The sequence below is a fragment of the Somniosus microcephalus genome, chromosome 20 (genome assembly GCF_052327205.1).
Source record: "Somniosus microcephalus isolate GS21.2 chromosome 20, FLI_Smic_1.0, whole genome shotgun sequence".
NCBI lineage: Eukaryota > Metazoa > Chordata > Chondrichthyes > Squaliformes > Somniosidae > Somniosus > Somniosus microcephalus.
This window is the reverse complement of record NC_141006.1, coordinates 72,077,619-72,105,260: the sequence shown is the minus strand read 5'-3', so window position 1 is coordinate 72,105,260 and position 27,642 is coordinate 72,077,619. Positions and strand designations below refer to the sequence as shown.

The 27,642-nt window shown below is 44.5% G+C and overlaps 2 protein-coding genes across 8 annotated transcripts in view; both read left to right on the top strand.

The window, feature by feature from the left end:
• The window catches only part of LOC147103420 (digestive cysteine proteinase 1-like), a 47,908-nt gene extending 45,298 nt beyond the window's left edge, over window positions 1-2,610 (top strand). For all 3 annotated transcript variants that reach the window (XM_085962990.1, XM_085962989.1, XM_085962988.1), the window contains one exon: window positions 2,029-2,610. In XM_085962990.1, the coding sequence (XP_085819116.1) occupies window positions 2,029-2,216 (188 nt within the window). In that variant the 3' untranslated portion in view covers window positions 2,217-2,610. The remainder of the gene's footprint in view (window positions 1-2,028) is intronic.
• A 9,297-nt stretch (window positions 2,611-11,907) lies between these two features.
• Window positions 11,908-27,642, top strand: part of LOC147103419 (digestive cysteine proteinase 2-like) — a 59,043-nt gene continuing 43,308 nt past the window's right edge. For 3 of the 5 annotated variants that reach the window (XM_085962983.1, XM_085962987.1, XM_085962984.1), the window contains exons 1-4: window positions 11,908-11,981; window positions 14,983-15,039; window positions 17,746-17,802; window positions 20,902-20,958. In XM_085962983.1, the coding sequence (XP_085819109.1) occupies window positions 11,942-11,981; window positions 14,983-15,039; window positions 17,746-17,802; window positions 20,902-20,958 (211 nt within the window). In that variant the 5' untranslated portion in view covers window positions 11,908-11,941. Of the gene's footprint in view, window positions 12,049-14,982; window positions 15,040-17,745; window positions 17,803-20,901; window positions 20,959-27,642 lie in introns of all 5 variants that reach the window. The other 2 variants (XM_085962985.1, XM_085962986.1) reach the window with 2 other exon arrangements.

The window sequence follows — 27,642 nt, the reverse complement described above, 5'->3', positions numbered from 1 at the left end:
AATTGTGGCAATTGTCTCAACCCTTAAATAACTGTCAGGTCTTAAGAAATGACAATACCCGTGGGCAAACTTATTTAAATGTTTGACAACAACAACTTGTATTTATATCGCGCCTTTAACCTAGTAAAGTGTCCCAAGGTGCTTCACAGGAGCGATTATCAAACAAAATTTGACACCAAGCCACATAAGGAGAAATTAGGGCAGGTGACCAAAAGCTTGGTCAAAGAGGTCGGTTTTAAGGAGCGTCTTAAAGGAGGAGAGAGAGGTAGAGAGGCGGAGAGGTTTAGGCAGGGAATTCCAGAGCTTAGGACCTCAGCAACTGAAGGCACGGCCACCAATGGTGGAGCGATTAAAATCAGGGATGCTCAAGAGGCCAGAATAGGAGGAGCACAGATATCTCGGAGGGTTGTAGGGCTGGAGGAGATTAGAGTTGTGGGGGGGTGGGGGGGGGGGTGCGGGTGGGGGCGGAGGGGCGAGGCCATGGAGGGATTTGAAAACAAGGATGAGAATTTTAAAATGGAGGCATTTCTTAACCGTGACTCAGAAATATAGTAAAAAAGGTACTCAGATGCAAGGAGTAGCTATTCTACTGTGCTCAAGTGCATAAATAATCATTTAGAACCAAATATTAAATAACCATTTGAAACATTATATACTTCTGTTTGTTCCTCATTCTCATAATTTTGACTTTACAGTATTTCACTTTTTTCTATCTAATCTACATTATTCTATCTGCTCTAACCCTTTTTTCCCCCAAAATACTTTTTAAAAACTCTTCTTCCCTCTGGTTCCTGTTGGGGTGGGAGTAGCTTCCAATAATAACTGGTCTTTGGCTCAAAAGCCATTTTTTTTCTTAACCAGTCAAATGACGCAGCCAGATCCGATGTTGCAAAAAAAAGTCAAATCAGAAAGAACTGCTGTCGGTTGGATAAACACAGTGGAAGCTGCTAGTGACCAAACAAGTTAGCTTGCCCTCAGCAAATTAAGGTTAAGCTCTGTCTGTATTTGTGCCAATTTTGCTAAATAGTTCCGTTGTCAGTTTAGTGAACTTAAGAGGCTCTGTGCTTGAAAGCGCTATGGCGTCGACACAAATGCAGATTAATTTTTTGCAATCTTGGTGACTTTTTGAGCATAGGCAAGGAGGAATGAGGAGGAAGGATCCTACTTGATCCCAGTTTCCATTGGCCTGTTCGAGTGGCATTGGCAGCTGCCTGGGCGGAGGGTCATTCCTCGGTCATTTCAGTCAGAAAAAGACATAAACGTTTAAGAAATAGGGATATGATTAAGAAACCACTCCTTCGCTGTTTTATAGTAGCAAGAGGAGATTGGATTCAATCTTTAACATTTATCAGACTTGCATGGTTAGATCTTTTATGTTGGCTTTCACTTATTCATGTGCCAGTCCAAACTGCGGGTGGATATCTGACAGAGTTTTTCCCATTTTTGTGCATTAATTCAGCTGCTCTGTTTTTCCACTCTTCCTGTCCCCTCCGCCCCCGCACAAAAGGAAAACCCCAGATTATTAATATTGTGTAATCCCATCCACATAAAACAGGGCAGCTTTCTTCAATCTACCCATGTCGATGGCATTGAGTCTGAGTATGGAAAGTGTTGCAATTTTTTGTTTCTGCTTTGAAACTATGCTCATTGCTAAAATCAGTTCAGACACTGTTGTATATTGATTGCGAGTTTGACACCAGTCAATACGGTAATGTAATGTGCGAGTTTAACACCAGTTAATACGGTAATCTAATGTGCATTGCATTATGGGAATTACCCAGGAAAGCAGCAGTCGGCCATTTTACTGATAAAGAGAAGATTGCAGTTAGAAGCCTGTCTGCCTGACTCTGATTTAATTCGGCGTATCTACATGCTTGATTGAACGCATTAAAGCATAGATACAACAGACACAGACACACTTTTTTTTTCTCTATTCGTCAGAACCAGATTTCTGTTTTAAAAAAAAAAAAATATGGGAGCAGAGTCACAGTGTGAAAGTCTTTTAATGTTATGATGTTGCTGTTTTAGGAAACAATCTGGACGATCTGGATCATGCTGTGCTTGCTGCTGGTTATGGAACACTTGCTGGTCAGTCGTACTGGCTCATTAAAAATTCTTGGTCAACATACTGGGGTAATGATGGATATGTACTGATGTCTATGAAAGACAACAACTGTGGAGTTGCTACAGATGCAACGTATGTCACCCTGGAGTAACTGCACATAAAGACCTACGAATGTTTGATTTGTGTTGCTCACTCAAACATTTGGTCAGGATTGATTATTTTTGTGCCGATTATTGCAACAATCTTTCTCATCGTGAAAACCACCACATGAAAATTAATAACTGAATGCAAACTAATAGGGATTTGCCTTAAAGACTAATAAAGTCTAACCTTTAATTTCTTTTGCTGCTTTTCCTAACTGATGGACTCTTGAACACCATCATGCATGTGGTTGCAGTGTGTGTTTTCTTCCTTGGAAGTATTTTCATATAAGATCAAGGAGAAACACAATGGTGCTTAAAAGAATCAGTGTGGTTATGCAGATATAATATCTGTTACGCTTTATGATGTAAGATTTTCGCCCTAATAAATCATTGTGAAATTCTTCCTCAGGGTTGAGGTTCTTTCTTTCATCTATACATGTGGTTTTGTGTGTAAAATTGACACAACAGTTGTTCTTAAAAAAAAATGCAAAGTTAAAGCATAACAAATATATGCCATTCAGTAATTCCTACACCATCAATATAAGATAGTCACTAATAAATCCAATAGGGAATTCAGGAGAAACTTCTTTACCCAGAGAGTGGTGAGAATGTGGAACTCGCTACCACAGGGAGTTGTTGAAGCGAATAACATGGATGCATTGAAGGGGAAGCTAGATAAGCACATGAGGGAGAAAGGAATCGAAGGATATGCCGATAGGGTGAGATGAAGAAGGGTGCGAGGAGGCTCGAGTGGAGAATAATCAACGGCATGAACCAGTTGGGCCGAATGGCCTGTTTCTGTGCATATCTATGTAATAACTTTAATTTGTTATAATCGAGTGAGAGCAGTAGAGTAATGTCAATTTGAAAGGGAAGGAAAGTCCAAGAGGAATATTTTTATTCAGGGTACTCCCTCATTGTACACTACGGGGAATGGCTCTTTGCCCACAACATTACCAAAGCAACGCATCTCCCATCAGCTCCATTGATTGCATTAGGGAAAGCTCACTATACCCAGCCACTAAGGGCCCAGAATTTGCGGTGGGTAATAACAGCGAACGAACAGCGTTCACTGTTACTACCCCTCTGAAACTGGCCGCAACTTCAGGATGTATCGCATGCGCGTCCTAACACGGAAATCCTGAAGTTGCCATCAGTCATTCACTGCTCCAACACTGGCTGCGCTGTGCACCCCCACCCACATGTGAGAGCCCCAATCTTTGTTTTTAAAAAGTTAGAATCAAAGGATGTTACTCACTTCCTGGTTCGCTGTCTGTGAAAATTCTGCATTGCGATAAGCTGCTTAGACAGCTTGTTGACATCACAGCAGCTGGCGTTAGGGATTCCCCATTAACTTACACTGATTTCCAATTGCACTTTGGAAAAGCCAAACCTCTTGCCGCCGAGATTGTGAGATCTTTGTGCAAAGCTTACTGCGGGTCCAGCGGCGAACACCTTCACTTCATATAATAACACAACAGTAATGTCCAGGTCATTTATCTTTTTTCAATGTACACAGCAGTACTGTGAATAAAACAATACAGTGTCAGCCATGGCTCAGTTGGTAGCACTCTAGCTTCTGAGTCAGAAGGCTGTCGGTTCTAATCTCGCTCCAGAGACTTGAGCACAAAAATTTAGGCTGAGGGAGTGCTGCACTTTCGGATGAGACGTTAAACCGAGGCCCCATCTGCTCTCTCAGGTGGGGATGTAAAAGCACCCATGACACTATTTCGAAGAAGAGCAAGGGAGTTATCCCCGGTGTCCTGGCCAATATTTATCCCTCAATCAACATCACTAAAACAGATTATCTGGGTCAAAATCCTGGAACTCCCTCCCTAACAGCACATGGACTGCAGCGGTTCAAGAAGGCGGCTCACCACCACCATCTCAAGCGCAATTAGGGATGAGCAATAAATGCTGGCCTTGCCAGCGATGCCCAGGAACGAATAAAAAATAATTATCTGGTTATTATCACGTTGCTGTTTGTGGGAGCTTGCTGTGCGCAAATTAGCTGCCGCGTTTCCCACATTACAACAGTGACTACATTTCAAAAGTACTTCATTGGCTGTAAAGCTCTGAGGTCATGAAAGGTGCCAAGGGGGGTCATCAAAATATTCACCAAATGACATCCGCTATTTTTAGAATGTGGCTTTTAAGTACTTTAACATTTAGCATGGGAGAGGAAATTTCACTCCTGTAGCACGTGAACTTTTATGGTGGTTTATTTAACATTATAATATCAATCTTTTGTCACATTTAGAAATATCACCCATCTGTGAGTAAGTTGATTTCCCCCAAGTGGAAAGGACAAGAGTCATTTACTCCTCTTTCTGAAATAGTTGCAGTAATTGCATTGGCCCCACGATGAAGATTGCCATCACAATGTTCACCAGGATGGTTATCTGGCCACAAACACCTTTGAAGGCTGGAGAACAAATGACTTGAAGGTCATTTTACCAAGCTTGCAAACGCAAGTGTGAGGTGGTATCAGCGTTTTACTGTGAGCTTGGTTGCTATTTGAGAATGACTCATTTACAGCGACCACTTGTGTTCTAAACTCATATCTTTGTACAATTTTAATATTCTGCTTGTTTGGACTTCAGTGATTAGGTGAATCATCATTGCACCACCCATCGTTTCTACTATGTGTGGTTCATGGTTCTCCTTTTTCTCGCAGCTCCTCTATCCAGTTGGCAGAGTTAGAGTGCATGGGTTTATAATGGCCCAGAAATTCGGGTTGGAGGCTTCCCGCAGGTGCAAGCCCCCGACCTGCACTTACCTAGCGCGCCGGCCGTTGAGCTGTGGGCCCCCATGGAATTCCGATCTGGGGCCTGCTCCAGCTGCCGGCGCACAGTGCTTGCGTATCCCAGGGGCGCAGTTAGTTCAATGCGTCCCCTGGGATCACGTGGGCCATGGGGAGCCAATCGGAGCAAGGAATGCTCCATTCATAAGTCTGACAGGAAGTGCTGTCAAGACTTATAAATACTACGGCCCCAAAACAGCACTAAATCTTAAAATAATTTTTTAAAAAACATCACATTTTTAAAATAAACTATAAATTACATGAAATAACTATTTTAAACAATAATTTAAATTTTTGAAAAAAATAATTTTATTTTCTAACGGGGCTAAAAATAAACTTACCTTGCTTTAAAGTATTTAAAAATAATAAACCTGTGGAAAAAATGTTTTAATTTTAATTAATTCACCACTTACCTTGTAAAAAGCAGGCCTTGCGACTGCTTTTTACATTTCTAACTTCTGGAGACTTACCCTCCCGGGAAAACCTGTAAAAAAAACATAAGTTCGATGCGCACGCGCAGCCTCTCCTGCGCATGCGTTCCACCTCTGAACCCCTTCGTTCAGAGGAACGGAAGTGCTGGTTTCCCGTGCATGCGCAGTGCATGCAGGAAACCGGCACTTCCATCAGGCCTACGGGTGAGTACCCCGTGCGTACTCACCCATGGAGACCCGAATTTCTGGGCCATTGAGTCCAAAGTTGACCCTGTTCACCCAACACCTTTTGTTTATATGTTTCCGTTTAAGAACAGAGAGATTCAGTTTAAAATCACCCGTGAATCGAAATCAAACAACTTGTATTTATATAGCACCTTTAACATAGTAAAACATCCCAAGGTGCTTCACAGAAGCGTTATAAAACAAAATTTGACACCGAGCCACATAAGGAGAAATTAGGGCAGATGACCAAATGTTTGATCGAAGAGGTAGGTTTTAAGGAGCGTCTTAAAGGAGGAGAGGTGGAGAGGTTTAGGGAGGGAATTCCAGAGCTTGGGGCCCAGGTGACTGAAGGCACGGCCGCCAATGGTGGAGCGATTAAAATTGGGGATGCGCAAGAGGCCAGAATTAGAGGAGCGCAGAGATCTCAGGGGAGATGTGGGGCTGGAAGAGATTACAGAGATAGATAGGGGCGAGGCCATGGAGGGATTTCAAATCAAATCAAATCAAATCAACTTTTATTGTCATTGTTAGTGCACAAGTGCAGTACAACGAAATGTAGGCTTGTGGCTCCCGAGAGTGTACATTTGGATTAAGACATTTAAACATTCAACATGCATTTGGCTTGTAACATTTGAACATAATGATGAGAATTTTGAAATCGAGGCGCTGCTTAACCGGGAGCCAATGTAGGTCAACGAGCACCAAATCCCTCTGGATTTGGGTGAATTATTTAGGATTGTGAAATGCGACATAATAAGGTTCAAAAAATTAGAATAATTACAACAGGTTTGATTATCGCAGATTAAAGAAAACACTTTGTAAAGATATAGTTGATTGCATGCGTGAAGACCCATTTCCGTGGTAACAAGCTGGCGTGGTTCGGCATGTATACATAGGAACAAGAATAGACCATTTAGCCCCTCAAGCCTGTTCCGCCATTCAGTTAGATCCTGGCTGATCGGTATCTTAACTTCACTTACCCGCCTTGGTTCCATATCCCTTCATACCCTTGCCCAACAATAATCATATCAACACCAAAGCAAAATACTGCGGATGCTGGAAATCTGAAATAAAAACAGAAAGTGCTGGAAATACTCAGCAGGTCAGGCAGCATCTGTAGAGAGAGAAACAGAGTTAACGTTTCAGGGCGATGACCCTTCGTCAGATCATATCAATTTCAGTTTTGACATTTTCAATTGAACCCTAGCCTCAATAGCTTTTTGAGGGAGAGAGTTCCAGATTTCCACCACCCTTTGTGCGAAGAGGTGCTTCCTGACGGATCACCCCTGAATGGCCGAGCTCTCATTTTAAGGGCTTCCCTCACCAGAGGAAATTCTTTCTCTCTTTCTACCCTATCAAATCCTTTAATCATCTTAAACGCCTCAATTGTAGCACTCTTAATCGTCTATACTCGAGGGAATACAAGTCTAGTCCGTACATCCTTTCCTCATAATTGAACCCTTTTAGCACCAGTATCATCCCAGTAAATCTGCCCTGTACCCCCTCCAAGGGGAGTTTTAGAGTCTGCCTCACCTATCAAAACGGTTGATAACTGCCACTGCATTCATCCCTCAACCAGCATCACTAAAAAAAAATATCTAGTCATTTATCTCATTGCTGCTTGTGGGACCATTCTGTGCACAAATTAGATGCTGTGCTTCCCTACATCACAACAGTGTCTTCACCTCAAAAGTAGTTAACTGGCTGTGAAGCGCTTGGGGTGTCCTGAGATGGTGAAAAGCGCCTCAATACAAGTTCTTCCTTCTGAGTGAGTTTTTGGGCTGGTCAGTGGAGCAGTTCTGCTGGGGAGCTTCCAGGACAGTATGTTTCAGAAGTAAATGTGGCTAAAAAAATACCTCCCAGCCCCAACAATCTGCACTTACACAAGAACATAAGACGTATGAGCAGGAGTCGGTCATTTGGCCCCTCGAGCCTGCTCCGCCATTCAATAAGATCATGGCTGATCTGATCTTGGCCTCAACTCCACTTCCCTGCCCACTCCCCATAACCCTTGACTTCCTTATCGTTCAAAAATCTGTCTATCTCCACCTTAAATATATTCAATGACCCAGCCTCCACAGCTCTCTGGGGAAGAGAATTCCAAAGATTCACGACCCTCTGAGAGAAGAAATTTCTCATTTCCGTTTTAAGTGGGAGCCCCCTTATTCTGAAATTATGCCCCCTAGTTCTGGATTCCCCTACGAGGGGAAACATCCTCTCAGCATCTACCCTGTCAAGCCCCTTCAGAATCTTATATATTTCATTAAGATCCCCTCTCATTCTTCTAAACTCCAATGAGTATAGGCCCAACCTGCTCAACCTTTCTTCATAAGACCTCGTGAACCTTCTCTGAACTGCCTCCAATGCAAGTATATCCTTCCTTAAATAAGGAGACCAAAACTGTACGCAGTACTCCAGGTGTGGTCTCACCAACGCTGCTGCATGATAACAAAAACAGAAAATGTTGGAAATGCACGGCCGATCAGTCAGGATCTGTAGAGAGAAAATGTAAGTTGTTGTTACAGACGAGGCTTCTCCTCAGAACTCAAACTTGCACCCGATGATGTCAAGCAGAAGTCAGGTGCAGACATTTGAATGCAGCAGATTGCAAATCAAGACATCTGCATTTTAGCACACCGCTCCAGAAGGAAAGTAACACTCCTCCACCCGGAACAAAGTACAGTCTCTTCCTCCCACCCCAAGAAAAACCCTGAGGTCTCGCTTCTAACCCCAAGAGAAAACCCTGAGGTCTCACTTCTAACCCCAAGGGACACCCTGAGGTCTCACTTCTAACCCCAAGGAACACCCTGAGGTCTCGCTTCTAACCCCCAGGAACACCCTGAGGTCTCGCTTCTAACCCCAAGGGACACCCTGAGGTCTCGCTTCTGACCCCAAGGGAAACCCTGAGATCTCGCTTCTGACCCCCAGGGAAACACTGAGGTCTCGCTTCTGACCCCAAGGGACACCCTGAGGTCTCGCTTCTGACCCCAAGGGAAACACTGAGGTCTCGCTTCTAACCCCAAGGGAAACCCTGAGGTCTCGCTTCTAACCCCAAGGGAAACCCTGAGGTCTCACTTCTAACCCCAAGGGAAACCCTGAGGTCTCGCTTCTAACCCCAAGGGAAACCCTGAGGCCTCGCTTCTGACCCCAAGGGAAACCCTGAGATCTTGCTTCTGACCCCAAGGGACACCCTGAGGTCTCGCTTCTGACCCCAAGGGAAACACTGAGGTCTCGCTTCTAACCCCAAGGGACACCCTGAGGTCTCGCTTCTAACCCCAAGGGACACCCTGAGGTCTCGCTTCTAACCCCAAGGGAAACCCTCAGGTCTCGCTTCTAACCCCAAGGAACACCCTGAGGTCTCGCTTCTAACCCCAAGGAACACCCTCAGGTCTCACTTCTAACCCCAAGGAACACCCTGAGGTCTCGCTTCTAACCCCAAGGAACACCCTCAGGTCTCGCTTCTAACCCCAAGGAACACCCTGAGGTCTCACTTCTAACCCCAAGGGAAACCCTGAGGTCTCACTTCTAACCCCAAGGAACACCCTGAGGTCTCGCTTCTAACCCCAAGGGACACCCTCAGGTCTCGCTTCTAACCCCAAGGGACACCCTGAGGTCTCGCTTCTAACCCCAAGGAACACCCTCAGGTCTCGCTTCTAACCCCAAGGAACACCCTGAGGTCTCGCTTCTAACCCCAAGGGAAACCCTGAGGTCTCGCTTCTAACCCCAAGGGAAACCCTGAGGTCTCGCTTCTAACCCCAAGGAACACCCTGAGGTCTCACTTCCAACCCCAAGGGAAACCCTGAGGTCTCACTTCTAACCCCAAGGGAAAATCCAGCAATCTCTCTCGCTCCTAAAATAAGAAAGACTTGCATTTATATAGTGGCTTTCATGATGTGCTAAGCTTGAATAAAGGAGACTATGAAGGTATGAGAGCGGAATTGAGTAGAGTGGATTGAGAAAATTGATTAAAGGGTAAGACGATACATGATCAGTGGTGTACATTTAAGGAGTTATTTTACAACTTCCAAAAAATATATATTCCACTGAGAAGAAAAGGGTGTAAAAGAAAAGACAGCCATCCGTGGCTAAGTAAATAAATTAAGGATAGCATTTGAATAAAAATTTGCATTTTTATGCGGGGCACGGTGGCATAGTGGTTAGCACTGTTGCCTCACAGCGCCAGGGACCCGGGTTCAAATCTCGCCTCGGGCGACTGTCTGTGTGGAGTTTGCACATTCTCCCTGTGTCTGCGTGGGTTTTCTCCGGGTGCTCCGGTTTCCTCCCACAGTCCAAAGATGTGTGGGTTAGGTTGATTTGGCTATGATAAATTGACCCTTAGTGTTAGGGGATTAAATACGTGGGGTTACGGGGATAGGGTGGGATATGTGTCGGTGCAGGCTCGATGGGCCGAAATGGCCTCTATCTGCACTGTGGGGATTCTGTGAAAAACAAGGGCATATAAGGTAGCCAAATCTAGTGGGAGGATAGAGGATTGGGAAAACTTTAAAAGACAGCAAAAAATAACAAAAAGATTGATTAAGAAAGGGAAAGTAAATTAGCAAAAAATATAAAAACAGATAGTAAGAGTTTTTATAGTTATATAAAAAGAAAAAGGGTGGCTAAAGTAAATGTTGGTCCCTTAGAGGATGAGACCGGGAAATTAATGGTGGGAAATATGGAGATGGCAAAAACACTGAATGAATATTTTATATCAGTCTTTACAGTAGAAGACACTAAGAATATCCCAACACTGGACAAACAGGGGGCTAAAGGGGGGGAGGAGCAAAATCACTAAGGAAGTGGTACTCGGTAAAATAATGGGACTCAAGGCGGATAAATCACCTGGACCTGATGGCTTACATCCTAGGGTCTTGAGGGAAGTGGCGGTAGGGATTATGGATGCATTGGTAATAATTTTCCAAATCTCCCTGGACTCAGCAAAGGTCCCGGCAGACTGGAAAACTGCTAATGTAACACCCTTATTTAAAAAGGGCAGTAGACAGAAGGCTGGAAACTATAGACCGGTTAGCCTAACATCTGTGGTAGGTAAAATATTGGAGTCCATTATTAAGGAGACAGTAACAGGACATTTGGATAATCATAATTTAATAGGACAAAGTCAGCATGGTTTTCTGAAGGGGAAGTCATGTTTGACAAATTTGCTGGAGTTCTTTGAGGAAGTAACATATAAGGTGGATAAAGGGGAACCAGTGGACGTAGTGTATTTAGACTTCCAAAAGGCATTTGACAAGGTGCCACACAAAAGATTATTGCTTAAGATAAAAAATCACGGGATTGTGGATTCTGGCACGGATAGAGGATTGGCTATCTAACAGAAGGCAGAGAGTTGGGATAAATGGTTCATTCTCAGACTGGCAATCAGTAACAAGTGGTGTTCCGCAGGGGTCAGTGCTGGGTCCCCAACTCTTTACAATCTATATTAATGATCTTATTGAATGGCGGAGCAGGCTCGAGGGGCCGATTGGCCTACTCCTGCTCCTATTTCTTATGTTCTTATGTTAAAACGCTTTACAGCCAATGAAACACTTTTTGAAGTGTAGTCATTGTTGTAATGTGGGAAATGCGGCAGCCAATTTACGCACAGCAAGCTCCCACAAACAGCAATGTGATAATGACCAGATAATCTGTTTTAGTGATGTTGATTGAGGGATAAATATTGGCCCAGGACACTGGGAGAACTGCCCTGCTCTTTGAAATAGTGGCCGTGGGATCTTTTACAACGACCCGAGAGAGCAGACGGAGCCTCGGTTTAACGTCTCATCTGAAAGACGGCACCTCTGACAGTGCGGCACTCCCTCAGCACTGCACTGGAGTGTCAGCCTGGATTTTTGTGCTCAAGCGTTTGGAGTGAGACTTGAACCCAGAACTTTCTGACTCAGAGGCGCGGCTGACGCTGCTGGATAGCTGGTTTTTTTTTAATCATTGCCTTTTAAACATTAAAATTATTGCAATTTAAATTAAAGCTACAGTTAGGTTGGCTCAAATTTTTAAAATCTAAAGATTGCAAAGATTTTACATGGTGCCCCTAAGACATTTGCAAAGGTCTGACTGGGACCAGGAGTTCCCCCACAACCAACAACCACACCCACGTGACTTTCATGTGCTGGTCCGGAGCGCAGGCCCCGCCCACCTCGGTGCGGATTGGCCGCCCGTTGAAAGAGGCGTTCCCCCGATGCGGGTGCTGATTGGTGGAGGACTAGAGCGGGTTTGAGTGACAGCCCGAGCAATCAGCTGGGAGCGGAGTTGCGCAGAGATGCGGCGGTGGATTGTTGCGTTGCTCAGCTGCTGTGCAGGTAGTGGCAACAGGACTGATTAACCTTGGGTCTGCCTTGCAATCACGCTTCAAGCTTTTCTATTCATGTGGGTGCAAAGCTAGCTTAAATAATGTCATAATTGGCCTTTATTAATGTCACAGAGACATAATTGTTCTTTATTAATATCATAATTGTGTTGTCAACTGGCCCAACTTCATGCTGTCCCTGTTTAAGACTCGCTGTGCTGTAGGATTCTCTGATTGAATATTGCTGCTGAATGTAATGCTGTTTAACACAGCTCTCAAGCTAGAGGGGGGGAACAATAACAAGTGAGGGGTGCGATCAGAAAGTGTAAGGCAAACCCAAATTAAGGATTTGTTTCAATTTTAATCAAAGAAAGGTTTGGATTTTTATACAGCACCTTTCACGACCACCGGACGTCCCAAAGCACTTTATACCAGTGAAGTACTTTTTTTTTAAGTGTAGTCACTGTTGTAATGTGGGAGGCGGCAGCCAATTTGCGCACAGCAAGCTCCCACAAACAGCAATGTGACAATGACCAGATAATCTGTTTTTTTTACTGATGTTGTTTGAAAATAAACGAGTCTTGTTCTTGCCTACTTTGTAACAGAATATTTGAAGCCCACTGTTCCATTACCAATATTTAATTTACCTTTGGCCCCAAAATTGAGCACTGTGGTTTGTTTTTAATCTCCTTGCAAGTTTAGACTTGCCCACTGTATTCATGCCAGTTACTTCTAACATCTTCTTGGAAACAAATCTTCACTGTAACAAAGATTCTTGTAGCTTGTTTTACTATGGTGTATCTCTCTTCAAAGAAGCCTGAGGTAAGCTTGTCAACGACCATGCATCATATTCACTGTCTTCATCAATGATGTGCTGGAGGACCTGGAAGTGTCTGCTCCATGTATTTCTAAGTGTCAGTTGTGGTTCCAACGGCTCTAGCACTCTTGCCTCTGAAGGTTGTGGGTTCGAGTCCCACTCCAGAGACTTGAGCACAAAAATCTGGACTGATGCTCCAGTGCGCTGCTGAGGGAGTGCTGCACTGTCGGAGGTGCCGTCTTTCAGATGAGACGTTAAACCGAGGCCCCGTCTGCTCTCGCAGGTGGACGTAAAAGATCCTATGGCACTATTTCGAAGAAGAGCAGGGGAGTTCTCCCCGGTGTCCTAGGCCAATATTTATCCCTCAACCAACATAACAAAAACAGATGATTTGGTCATTATCACATTGCTGTTTGTGGGAGCTTGTTGTGCGCAAATTGGCTGCTGCATTTCCTACATTACAACAGTGACTGCACTTCAAAAGTACTATCATTGGCTGTAAAGCGCTTTGGGACATACTGAGGATGTGAATGGCGCTATAGAAATGCAAGTCTTTAAATGTTTGTGGTATTTTTGCAGATCACAATGTTAAAGAACTTGCATGTAGTGCACTCTTTTCACTCCTTTGAACAATGAGCCAACAGTGAGGTATAATGGTGGGTTCCCCAGAGTGCAGTATTCTGGTTTGTATTTCTCTAGAGGGGAACCCAAAGCTATCGATTGGATGATGCAAGTGGGATCTGTCTCGGCTGTCGATTCAGATTTGTACCTGAGGGTCCAGATGGACTGCAGCCGGGACGCAGTGATTCGGGATCAAGCTGAGAAGGAGTGAAGGCCACTTTGGTCTTTAATCACTGACCGCAACGTCACAATGCAAGTTCAGCTTGTGTCACATCAAATTGATCCAAATCGTCGTCTTCCATGATTCACATGGTCATCTGGACATATAGTGGAAGGAATTCCTCTGGACTATCTGCAGGATCCAGGGCCGAGCTGTAAGGTGGATTTGTGGTTTTAAAAAGTGGAACCGATTGGTGGGTGGGCTTCGGGCGATGCTGACTTGTCGCTTAGGAGCCAGGGTAGGAAACTTGGTCTTTCCATGGGCTTCCTTGTTGAAGATGCTCCCAGAAAGATCTGGATTAAGTAGTTGGTGAATTGTAAGCTGTTACCTGGATACCTTGTGAGAGGACACAAGCTCATATATTCAGGGCTGGGTTGTCTGCACTTGCTACCAGCGGAGCCATTGTTCACTGGGATATAGTGTGTGTCTGTGCTGTGGTGACACATCTGACGGCTGAGTTCTTTTCACAATGCCACTCATAAAGAGCCACTAGTACTTGCTGTCTGCCTAGCAAGAGCTCAAACCTGCATTTTACAGATACTAATGATAAACAGGTGATTCTCGTGGGCTGAATGGGGTCTCCTGGGGGAGGAGGGGGTCAAGATTCTTCTGAGATGGAAGTTTGGAAATGCGTCAGCACTCTGAGGACTTGCAATCCAATACTGCTCCAGTCAAGTGCACAGTATTCCAGGGTAGAGTGGATAGCTAGCCAGCTGGCTCACTAATGGAACCTGGAGGGTAGAGAGAGTTGAGTTTCTTCCCAGTCGATTACAGATAATTGTGCAAGCTATTGCCTTAACATGTAGGGTAGTTCTGGCTGGGCAAGTGTATTAGTGCTGTGTGCTGGATAGGCTACACAGATTTGGCTGGTTGAACACCAGCAGCACCCACTGTGCAAACATGAACGTCCCCAAACCTTGGATCTGCCAACTTGTACCTAAGTCCTCTGGACTTTGGTAAGTGATGTGTGTCCCTATGGAGCAACTGTGTGCTCTGCATGTTGGACAAACAGAATTTGTACCACTGCGGGTTTCTCAATAACTTGGTTTGGAGTCTCCTAAACCAGGTGATGGTGTCAAAAAAACTTACTAAGCAGTTCTGGTTTCTTTGCATACGTTAGCTCATTCAGATAAATAATTGTGTTCTAAATCTGTTTAATTATGCTAATGTTATTAGAAGACAAAATGTATGAAGGTCATTTTATTTCTGCATTAAGCTTGATTGGTTTTAAATTAATTCAAGTTAATCACAAAATCAAAACTACTTGTCTTATTGAAGTAGCAAATTTAGTGATCATAACTGTAAATGTCATGTGTGTGTAGATATATATGTAACTAAAATATTTGTTTTATGTAGTGGTGGGTCCCAAGCCTTTGAAAACTCCTTCATTTGGGGAAATTCACAATGATTCAGGTACAGCATATTTTTTTTAATTTTGCAAATAGAGAACAAGAATATGGATAAGCAAATGTTGAATACATAAGAAAATGAGTCCATCATTCCACAGCCTTTTACAAAAAGGTTTTGAGGGGGAGGAGTGAAATAGAACAGTGAGGAACTCATTTGGTAAAATATACACACAGTCTGTGTGCACCAAGAATGTCAGTAGAATCATGATTCTCCTCTGGCCTACATTCAGGGCCGAGCAGTAAGGTGGATTTGTGGTTTAAAAAGTGGAAACGATTGTAGGAAGGGTGGGTGGGCTTCAGCTGACACTGACTAGTCGCTTAGGACCCGGGGGTGGGGGGGAAGTTGGTCTTTCCGTTGGTCTTTGTCGAAGACAATCCCAAAAAGACCTGGATTAAGTAGTTGGCGAAATGGATACCGTCAGAGGACACAAGCTCATATATTCAGGCTGGGTTGTCTGCACTTCATACTAGCGGAACCATTGTTTACTGGGGTATAGTGTGTGGCTGTGTGCTGTGGTGACAATATACTTGTACATTTGACGGTTGAGTTCTTTTCACAATGCCACTCATAAGGAGCCACTAGTACTTGCTGTCTGCCTAGCAAGAGCTCAAACCTGCACTTTACAGTTACTAATGATAAACAGGTGACACTCGTGGGCTAAATGGGGTCTCCTTGGGGCGGGGGGGGGTCAAGATTCCAATGAGATGAAAGTCCAACAATGGAAGTTTGGAAATGTGTCCGCACTCTGTAAGGAATTGGTAATCTAATACTGCTCCAGTCAAGTGCACAGTATTCCAGGGTAGAGTGGATAGCTAGCCAGCTGGCTCACTAATGGAACCTGGAGGGTAGAGAGAGTTCAGTTTCTTCCCAGTCGATTCCAGATAATTGTGCAAGCTATTGCCTTAGCATGTAGGGAGGTTCTGGCTGGTGTAAGGTTCTCAAAATTCCAACATTCCCCAAAGTTATTAATCAAAAGCGACCCTGGATGGACTTGATTTTAAAACCAGGGTCCCCAAAATGGCTGCGGTAAACCTGGTGACCAGGCCCAATGGGATCTTAAAACAAAGGTTCTGCAAAACAAGCAGGTCAAGGAGTTCAAGTTTTAAACTAATCAAAGATTTTGTAAGGACTGATAAAATGAACGAAAGACTGTACATTCCAGTCATTAAGTTGGAATGGGCTCCATCAAGCCATTAGGCTTTCTGCATTTTAAATCGGGAACCGCTCACCAGAGACATTAAGCCTGAATGGGAGCAATTCACAACTTGTCTTTAACAATGGCCAGGGTTTCGAGGTTACTTTAGACATAACGACTGTCACTCTACAGGTCATTTTTATAAATGTTTTTAAATATTTAAATGAGCTCACCCAAATCAGACAAAGGACTGAACTGATTTGGCGTGCAAATAAGGGCTCCCGATGGGGGTATACCTATGGGCCCATCAGGAAGCCACTCTCTCTCTTGCCTCTTCTCTCCTGCCTCTCAACTCGCTGCCAGATTACAACCAGGACGGGTTGTATGAAGACGACTGCGTGGGGCTTCGAATAAACGGGCCCTCAGTCCAGCTCATTCAACCCAACAGGATCAACCAAGGAAGAACATCAACTGAAGAAGAGCCCGTCCTGCGAGGTAAAATACCCAGGCAGAGACTTTAACATTGGGGTATTTTACCTGGACGGCACCCTTGCAGCGCGCTGGAACCACGTGACGTCGGCAGGCCACAGAGTGCACAAGGAGTGAACCCAAAACCTTCAACTGTTTTTTTTTTAAACGTAACAAGTTCTTGGATTGGTGAGCATGACGTTCTGGCCCCCTCATAGTCTAATCTAGTTAGGTATAGGGGGTGGGAATTAAGGGGATTGCTAATATAGTTGTTTTCCCTCAATTGTGCCGTGTGTTCCCCATTCCTTTTAAGTATAAGCATTTTATGTTTGTAGTGTGCTGTACCAGTAATTTTCTCGTGTAAGATCGTTATCATTTTTCAGTTCAATAAAATCTTGGTTCTTTTACACCAAACCACTTGTCTACTCGATTTTCTGTATCGCTGCCTGTATCTAAGTCTGGTGTCCAGAACCTAGGGGGCGAGCGATTCGAACCGCTCAAAGAAGGTAGTCAGAGGCAAAGCTGACTGACCAAACACGCCTGTGCAAACCCACTACACTGGGCAAGTGTATTAGTGCTGTGTGCTAGATAGGCTACACAGATTTGGCTGGTTGACCACCAGCAGCACCCACTGTGCAAACATGAATGTCCCCAAACCTTGGATCTGCCAACTTGTACCTAAGTCCTCTGGACTTTGGTAAGTGATGTGTGTCCCTACAGAGCAACTGTGTGCTCTCCATGTTGAACAAACAGAATTTCTACCACTGTGGGTTTCTCAATAACTTGGTTCGGTGTCTCCTAAACCAGGTGATGGTGACCAAAAAACTTACTAAGCAGTTCTGGTTTCTTTGCGTACGTTAGCTCATTCAAATAAATAATTGTGTTCTAAATCTGTTTAATTATGTTAACGTTATCAAAAGACAAAACGAATAAAGGTCATTTTATTTCCTTATTAAGCTTGATTGGACTTTAAATGAATTCAAGTGAATTACAAAACCAAAACTACTTGTCTTATTGAAGTAGCAAATTTAGTGATCACAACTGTAAATGTGTGTGTGTGTGTGTGTGTAGATATATATGTAACTAAAATAATTGTTTTTTTGTAGTGGTGGATCCCAAGCCTTTGAACACTCCTTCATTGATGGAAAGTCACAATGTTGCAGGTACAGCATGCTTTTAATAAAAAACAAATTTTGCAAGTAGAGAACAAGAATATGGATAAGCAAACGTTGAATACATAAGAAAATGAGTCCATTATTCCACAGCCTTTTACACAAAGGTTTTGAGGGGGAGGAGTGAAATAGAACAGTGAAGAACTCATTTGGAAAAATATACGCACAGTCTGTCTGCACCAAGAATGTCAGTAGAATCATGATGCTGTTCTCTGTATCGACCCAGCTCACCACAGTATAACTGGCTACTTCTAATGGGAGCCCTGCTTTACAACAGAGGACCCTGCAATATTATTCCAAGTATGACGCCTGACTGTTCATGTGACAACAGACCTTTCTTTGCATTCCCATCAAACTGACCTTTCTCATTTGTTTGATTGAAATTAGATGGAATTGTTTTTCTGTTTATCTCCGTGAACTGCCAATTCTATAGAACTATCTCTAGAATTGCTAGTGCACATTGGTAAACAGACTGACGAGTTAAAGTATTGGGGCATGATCAGATAGAAGCAGCTGAAAGTTAAAATATTGATGCTTTTTGGAATAAGATTGTGATCTGTTGTGGAATACTGCAGACTCTGGATCAATCCATCTGCTGGTTGTTTCCCCCCTTAAAATAACCACTTGTGGATACTTCTATTGGAAAATAATGGGCTCAAGTTAGTCTGCACCGAAAATGTTGACAACACTTTACCTGACACTTATTTGCTTGTAAGAATTATCCAAGCGAACCTTGTAAGAGATTTGCGAATCAGCAGAACAGAGGGGCAGAGTACCTGTCATGTACTCAAATTATAGGTTTTTTTGGTTATCATTTGATTTGAAATACAATTTGATTTGTGTCAGCCGTGGCTCAGTGGGCAGCACTCTCGCCTCTGAGTCAGAAGGTTGTGGGTTCAAGTCCCACTCCAGACACTTGAGTACAAAAATCTAGGCTGACACTCCAGTGCAGTACTGAGGGAGTGCTGCACTTACTGGAGGTGCTGTCTTTTGGGTGAGATGTTAAACCGAGGCCCCGTCTACTCTCTCAGCTGGACGTAAAAGATCCCATTGCACTATTTTGAAGAGTAGGGGAGTTCTCCCCGGTGTCCTGGGGCCAATACTTATCCCTCAATCAGCATCACTAAAACAGATTATCTGGTCATTATCACATTGCTATTGGTGGGAGCTTGCTGTACACAAATTGGCTGCCTTGTTTCCTACATTACAACAGAGACTACACTTCAAAAGTACTTCATTGGCTGTAAAGCGCTTTGGGACATGCTAAAGTCCTGAAAGGCACTATAGAAATGCAAGTCTTTCTTTTAAATGTTTGTGGTGTTTTTGCAGGTCACAATATATAGAACTTGCATGTAGTGCACTCTTTTCACTCCCTTGAACAATGAGCCAACAGTGAGGTATAATGGTGGGTTCCCCAGAGTGCAGTATTCTGGTTTGTATTTCTCTAGAGGGGATCCCAAAGCTATCGATTGGATGATGCAAGTGGGATCTGTCTCGGCTGTCGATTCAGATTTGTACCTGAGGGTCCAGATGGACTGCAGCCGGGACGCAGTGATTCGGGATCAAGCTGAGAAGGAGTGAAGGCCACTTTGGTCTTTATTCACTGACCGCAATGTCACAATGCAAGTTCAGCTTGTGTCACATCAAATTGATCCAAATCGTCGTCTTCCATGATTCACATGGTCATCTGGACATATAGTGGAAGGAATTCCTCTGGACTATCTGCAGGATCCAGGGCCGAGCTGTAAGGTGGATTTGTGGTTTAAAAAGTGGAACCGATTGTCGGGAGGGTGGGTGGGCTTCAGGCGATGCTGATCTGTCGCTTAGGAGCCAGGGGAGGAAACTTGGTCTTTCCATGGGCTTTCTTGTTGAAGATGCTCCCAGAAAGATCTGGATTAAATAGTTGGTGAAGTGGATACTTTGTGAGAGGACACAAGCTCATATATTCAGGGCGGGGCTGCTGATAGGTCTGCACTTCCAGCGAAGTCATTATTCACTGGGGTATAGTGTGTGTCTGTGCTGTGGTGACAATATACTTGCACATTTGACAGTTGAGTTCTTTTCACCATGCCGTCTCCTTGGGGGCGGGAAAAGGCTTAGTGCCACTGATCTGCCTGTTAACAGGCAGTTAAACAGGCAGATAACTGAATTATCCCCAGTTTACCCACACAAGTGCAGGCTTCCCAAAGGTTGTGAACCCCGCCAGGGTCACCGAGGCGAGTAGTGGGTCTGCGGGGGTCAGAGGAGTGCAATAGTGCGCTGTGAAGGTAAGTGATGGGTGCAAGTGTGGAGAGGTGAGTCTGTGAGGTGAGTGGAAAGTGATAGAAAAAGTTTACTTACCTTTGTTTCTTCCTGCAGGCTTCAATCGGTGGGTATGAGGAGAGTCTCGCACCTCCACGGCAGAGATGACCGATGGCTGCTGCATTCTCCAATGCAACAACCATCTCATTTCTGTAAAAGAAAGAGGTTTGATGAGGTCTTGAATTAAAGAACTCATCAAACTACAGAGAATGTCACTGTTTGAGAGCTTCACAGAGCTGTCAAACGATAACAATTCGCCTGTCAAAAATGTTTGAAAGAAGAAAAGTCATAGGCTGACATTCTCTGTAACCGGCTTTCCCTTAATTGGCCTGCTAAACCCGCTGGGCGAAATTAACAAGGTCAATGAAGGGCAAATAGCGTGGGTTGGCCAGAAGTCGATGGAGGCGGGACTGAAACCCGACAAGTGGGAGTCCCGCCTCCAAAAGCTCCCCATTGGCAAAATCCAGCCCTTGGTTTGGAGTCTCCTAAACCAGGTGATGGTGTCAAAAAACTTACTAAGCAGTTCTGTTTTCTTTACGTACGTTAGCTCATTCAGATAAATAATTGTGTTCTAAATCTGTTTAATTATGTTAACGTTCCTAAAAGACAAAACGAATAAAGGTCATTTTATTTCCGTATTAAGCTTGATTGGACTTAAAATGAATTCAAGTGAATCACAAAACCAAAACTACTTGTCTTATAGAAGTAGCATATTTAGTGATTACAACTGTAAATGTTTGTGTGTGTGTGTGTAGATATATATGTAACTAAAATATTTGTTTTATGTAGTGGTGGATCCCCAGCCTTTGAATGCTCCCTCATTTGGGGAAATTTACCATGTTTCAGGTAAGGCGCACTTTTTCTAAAAAAAAAAGATAGAGAACAAGAATATGGATAAGCAAACTTATTTTTTATTCGTTTGTGGGATGTGGGCGTCGCTGGCAAAGCCAGCATTTATTGCCCATCCCCAGTTGCCCTCGAGAAGGTGGTGGTGAGCCGCCTTCCTGAACCACTGCAGTCCGTGTGGTGAAGGTGCTCCCACAGTGCTGTTAGGGAGGGAGCTCCAGGATTTTGACCCAGCGACGATGAAGGATCGGCGATATACTTCTAAGTCAGGATGGTGTGTGACTTGGAGGGGAACTTGGAGGTGGTGGTGTTCCCATGCGCCTGCTGCCCTTGTCCTTCTAGGTGGAAGAGGTTGCGGGTTTGGGAGGTGCTGCCGAAGAAGCCTTGGCGAGTTGCTGCAGTGCATCTTGTAGATGGTACACACTGAAGCCACGGTACGCCAGTGGTGGAGGGAGTGAATGTTTAAGGTGGTAGAGGGGGTGCTGATCAAGCCGGCTGCTTTGTCCTGGATGGTGTCGAGCTTCTTGAGTGTTGTTGGAGCTGCACTCATTCAGGCAAGTGGAGAGTATTGCATCACACTCCTTACTTGTGCCTTGTAGATTGTGGAAAGGCTTTGGGGAGTCAGGAGGTGAGACACTCGCCACAGAATACCCAGCCTCTGACCTGCTCTTGTTGCCACAGTATTTATGTGACTGGTCCAGTTAAGTTTCTGGTCAATGGTGACCCGCAGGATGTTGATGATTGGGGGATTCGGCGATGGTAATGCCGTTGAATATCAAGGGGAGGTGGTTAGACTCTCGCTTGTTGGAGATAGTCATTGCCTGGCACTTCTGTGGCGGGAATGTTTCCTGCCACTTAAGAAAATGATACATTAAGAAAATGAATCCATCATTCCACAGCCTTTTACAAAAAGGTTTTGAGGGGGAGGAGTAAAATAGAACAGTGAAGAACTCATTTGGAAAAATATACGCACAGTCTGTCTGCACCAAGAATGTCAGTAGAATCATGATGCTGCTCTCTGTATCGACCCAGCTCACCACAGTATAACTGGCTACTTCTAATGGGAGCCCTGCTTTACAACAGAAGACCCTGCAATATTATTCCAAGTATGACACCTGACTGTTCATGTGACAACAGATCTTTCTTTGCATTCCCATCAAACTGACCTTTCTCATTTGTTTGATTGAAATTAGGTGGAATTGTTTTTCTGTTTATCTCCGTGAACTGCCAATTCTATAGAACTATCTCTAGAATTGATAGTGCACATTGGTAAACAGACTGACGAGTTAAAGTATTGGGGCATGATCAGATAGAAGCAGCTGAAAGTTAAAATATTGATGCTTTTTGGAATAAGATTGTGATCTGTTGTGGAACGCTGCAGACTCTGGATCAATCCATCTGCTGGTTGTTTCCCCCCTTAAAATAACCACTTGTGGATACTTCTATTGGAAAATAATGGGCTCAAGTTAGTCTGCACCGAAAATGTTGACAGCACTTTACCTGTCTACATTCTTCATCTTTACCTTTGACCACTCACGGGCAACTACGTACAGTGATAAGCTGAACACTTATTTGCTTGTAAGAGATTTGAGAATCAGCAGAACAGAGGGGCAGAGTACCTGTCATGCACTCAAGTTCTGTTTTTTTAAAATTATCTTTTGATTTGAAATACAATTTGATTTGTATCAGCTGTGGCCCAGTGGGCAGCACCCTCGCCTCTGAGTCAGAAGGTTGTGGGTTCAAGTCCCACTCCAGAGACTTGAGCACAAAAATCTAGGCTGACACTCCAGTGCAGTGCTGAGGGAGTGCTGCACTGGCGGAGGTGCCGTCTTTCGGATGAGACATTAAACCGAGGCCCTGTCTGCCCTCTCAGGTAGACGTAAACGATCCCATGGCACTATTTCAAAGAAGAGCAGGGGAGTTATCCCCGGTGTCCTGGGGCCAATATTTATTCCTCAATCAACGTTGCGAGGTGAGGCCCGATCAGAGCATCAGACCTGTGAGGGGGCAGTGACCGGCGGCAGAGCTTAAAAGCGGCGGCAGTTTGAAAGCGGCGGCAGTTGCGAGGTGAGGCCCGATCAGAGCATCGGACCTGTGAGGGGGCAGTGACCGGCGGCAGAGCTTAAAAGCGGCGGCAGTTTGAAAGCGGCGGCAGTTGCGAGGTGAGGCGTACCAATTCAACAGCAGAGGAGAGAGGTAAAAAGTAATCCAAGTGTGACGTCACCAGGAAGCAGGTAAGTGATTGGTTGGTGAGTATTTCTTTTATTACAAGCTTAAATTCTGCGGTTTATATTTTCTTGGGTCTCTGTGGTGTAGTGGGGACAGTTGGTAAATAAGCGCCCTAGAGTATATCTTTAACTGGTGGTATTGAATTAATTTAAACTAATTAAAGGGGTAAGTCATGCCAGGAGAGCCCAGCCCCGTGTTATGCTCCTCTTGCTCTATGTGGGAATTCAGGGACGCTGCCAGTGTCCCTGATGACCGCGTGTGCCAGAAATGCATCCAGCTGCAGCTACTAACGGGCCGTATTGAGGCACTGGAGCTGCGGATGGATGGGTTGTGGAGCATTCACGATGCTGAGAGGGTCGTGGATTACACGTTTAGTGAGTTGGTCACACCGCAGGGTAGGGCTGCACAGGCAGGAGGGAAATGGGTGACCACCAGGCGGAGCAGTAGAAGCAGGCAGGTAGTGCAGGAGACCCCTGTGGCCATCCCCCTTTCAAACAGGTATACCAATTTGGATACTGTTGAGGGGGATGACTCACCAGAGGAAGGCAGCAGCAGCCAACTTCCTGGCACCGGGGGTGTTGCTGCTCAGGAAGGGAGGAAAAAGAGTGGGAGAGCAATAGTGGTAGGGGATTCTATCGTAAGGGGAACAGATAGACGGTTCTGTGGCCGTAGACGTGACTCCAGGATGGTTTGTTGCCTCCCTGGTGCCAGGGTCAAGGATGTCACTGAACGGCTGCAGGGCATTCTGAAGGGGGAGGGTGAACAGGCAGAGGTCGTGGTTCACATTGGGACCAACGACAAAGGTAGGAAGAGGGATGAGGTCCTGCAACAAGAATTTAGGGAGCTAGGTAGCAGATTAAAGAGCAGGACCTCAAAGGTTGTAATCTCTGGATTACTCCCGGTGCCACGTGCTAGTGAGTATAGGAATAGGAGGATAGAGCAGATGAATGCGTGGATAAAGAGTTGGTGCAGGAGGGAGGGCTTTAGTTTCCTGGATCACTGGGCCTGCTTCTGGGAAAGGTGGGACTTGTACAAGTCGGACGGGTTGCACCTGAACCAGAGCGGGATAAATATCCTTGCGGGGAGGTTTGCTAGCATTGTTCGGGGGGTTTAAACTAAAATGGCAGGGGGTTGGGAACCTGAGCAGGGAGACAGAGGAAAGGAAAACAGGGATAAAAGCAAAAGGTAGGAAGGAGAAAAACAAAAGTGGCAGTCAGAGAAATCAACGGTTTAAATCAAACGTGGCCACAGTAAATAATAATTCTAATAGGTCTAAGAGCGTTAAAAAAACAAGCCTGAAGGCTTTGTGTCTTAATGCGAGGAGCATTTGTAATAAGGTGGATGAATTGGCTGCGCAAATAGAGGTAAACGAATATGATTTGGTTGGGATTACAGAAACGTGGCTCAAGGATGGCCAAGACTGGGAACTCAACATCCAGGGGTATTCGATATTCAGGAAAGATAGGCAAAAAGGAAAGGGAGGTGGGGTAGCATTACTGGTTAAAGAAGGGATTAACACAATTGTAATGAAGGATATTAGCTCTGATGATGTGGAATCTGTATGGGTAGAATTGAGAAATACTAAGGGGAAAAAAACATTAGTGGGAGTGGTATATAGACCTCCAAACAGTAAGGTGGAGGTTGGGGATGGCATTAAAAGGGAAATTAAAGAAGCGTGCAATAAGGGCACAGCAGTCATCATGGGTGACTTTAACCTACATATAGATTGGGCCAACCAAATTAGTAACAATACTGTGGAGGAGGAATTCCTGGCGTGTTTACGGGATGGTTTCCTGGACCAATATGTCGAGGAACCAACCAGAGATCAGGCCATCTTAGACTGGGTATTATGCAACGAGAAAGGATTAATTAGCAAGCTTGTTGTACGAGGCCCCTTGGGTCGGAGCGATCATAATATGATCGAATTCTTCATTAAGATGGAGAATGAAGTAGTTGACTCAGAGACAAGGGTCCTCAATTTAAATAAAGGAAACTACGATGGTCTGAGGAGCGAGTTGGGTAGGATTGAGTGGGGAATGGCGCTCAAAGGGTTGACGGTGGATAGGCAATGGCAAACATTCAAAGACCGAATGGATGAGCTACAGAATTTGTTCATCCCAGTTTGGCGTAAAAATAAAACAAAAATGGTGACTCAACCGTGGCTAACAAGGGAAATTAGGGATAGCATAAGATCCAAGGAGAGGACATATAAATTGGCTAGAAAAAGCAATAACCCTGAGGATTGGGAGCAGTTTAGGAGTCAACAAAGGAGGACAAAGGGATTAATTAAGAAAGGGAAAATAGAATATGAGAGTAACCAACAGGGAACATAAAAACTGACTGTAAAAGCTTTTATAGATATGTGAAGAGAAAAAGATTAGTGAAGTCAAGCGTAGGTCCCTTACAGTCAGAATCAGGGGAATTTATAATGGGAAACAAGGAAATGGCAGACCAACTAAATGCATACTTTGGTTCTGTCTTCACAAAGGAGGACACAAATAACCTCCCAGAGATGCCGGGGAACATAGGGTCTGATGAAAGCGAGGAACTGAAAGAAATTAGTATTTGTAGGAAAATGGTGTTAGGAAAATTGATGGGACTGAAGGCCGATAAATCCCCAGGGCCTGATGGTCTACATCCCATTGTACTTAAGGAAGTGGCCCTAGAGATAGTAGATGCATTACTGATCATCTTCCAGAACTCAATAGACTCTGGAACGGTACCCATGGATTGGAGGGTAGCTAATGTTACCCCACTATTCAAAAAAGGTGGTAGAGAAAAAGCGGGAATTATAGACCGGTAAGCCTGACATCGGTAGTGGGGAAAATGCTAGAGTCTATTATAAAAGATGTAATAGCAGAGCACTTGGAAAGCAGTGACAGGATCGGACAAAGTCAACATGGATTTACAAAAGGTAAATCATGCTTGACTAATCTACTGGAATTTTTTGAGGATGTAACTGGTAAAATAGATAAGGGAGAACCAGTGGATGTGGTGTATTTGGACTTTCAGAAGGCTTTCGATAAGGTCCCACACAAGAGATTAGCGTGCAAAATTAAGGCACATGGGATTGGGGGCAAGGTATTGACTTGGATAGAGAACTGGTTGGCGGACAGAAAGCAAAGAGTTGGAATAAACGGGTCTTTTTCCGAGTGGCAGGCAGTGACTAGTGGGATACCGCAAGGATCGGTCCTAGGACCCCAGCTGTTCACAATATATATTAATGATCTGGACGAGGGAATTGGATGTAATATCTCCAAATTTGCAGACGACACAAAGCTGGGCGGGAGGGTAAGCTGCGAGGAGGATGTCGGGAAACTCCAGTACGATTTGGACAGGTTGGGTGATTGGGCAGAAACATGGCAAATGCACTATAATGTGGATAAATGTGAGGTTATCCACTCTGGTGGCAAAAACAGGAAGGCAGATTATTATTTGAATGGCAATAGATTGGGAGAAGGGGAAGTGCAAAGAGACCTGGGCGTCCTTGTGCACCAGTCGCTGAAGGTAAGCATGCAGGTGCAGCAGGCGGTTAAGAAGGCAAATGGTATGTTGGCCTTCGTAGCAAGAGGGTTCGAGTACAGGAACAAGGATGTCTTGCTACAGTTGTACAGGGCCTTGGTGAGACCGCACCTTGAGTATTGTGTGCAGTTTTGGTCACCATACCTGAGGAAGGACGTTCTTGCCATGGAGGGAGTGCAGCGAAGATTCACCAGGCTGATACCTGGGATGGCAGGAATGACGTATGAGGAGAGATTGTGTCGATTGGGCTTATACTCACTGGAGTTTAGAAGATTGAGAGGGGATCTCATCGAAACCTATAAAATTCTGTCAGGTCTGGACAGACTAGATGCAGGAAGGATGTTTCTGATGGCCGGGGAGTCCAGAACCAGGGGTCATTGTCTAAGGATAAGGGGTAAGCCATTTAGGACTGAAATGAGGAGGAATTTCTTCACCCAGAGAGCGGTGAACCTGTGGAATTCTCTGCCACAGAGGGCGGTGGAGGCCAGTTCATTAAATATATTCAAGAAAGAGTTGGATATGTTTCTTGAGGCTGAAGGGATCAAGGGATACGGGGAAAAGGCAGGGACAGGGTACTGAATTTGGATGATCAGCCATGATCACATTGAATGGCGGAGCAGGCTCGAAGGGCCGAATGGCCTACTCCTGCTCCTATCTTCTATGTTTCTATGTAACATCACTAAAACAGATTATCTGGTCATTCTCACATTGCTGTGTGTGGGAGCTTGCTGTGTCTAAATTGGCTGCCGTGTTCCCTACATTACAAGTGTTTCATTGGCTGGAAAGTGCTTTGGGGCGTCCTAAGGTTGTGAAAGGTGCTATAGAAATGCAAGTCTTTCTTTTTCTGACATGGAATTTGTATAAGGCCAAGTGGTATGAAATATAGGAAGAAATTTTAAAGCAGTGGTACAGATTGGAATCTTATGTGTGCAC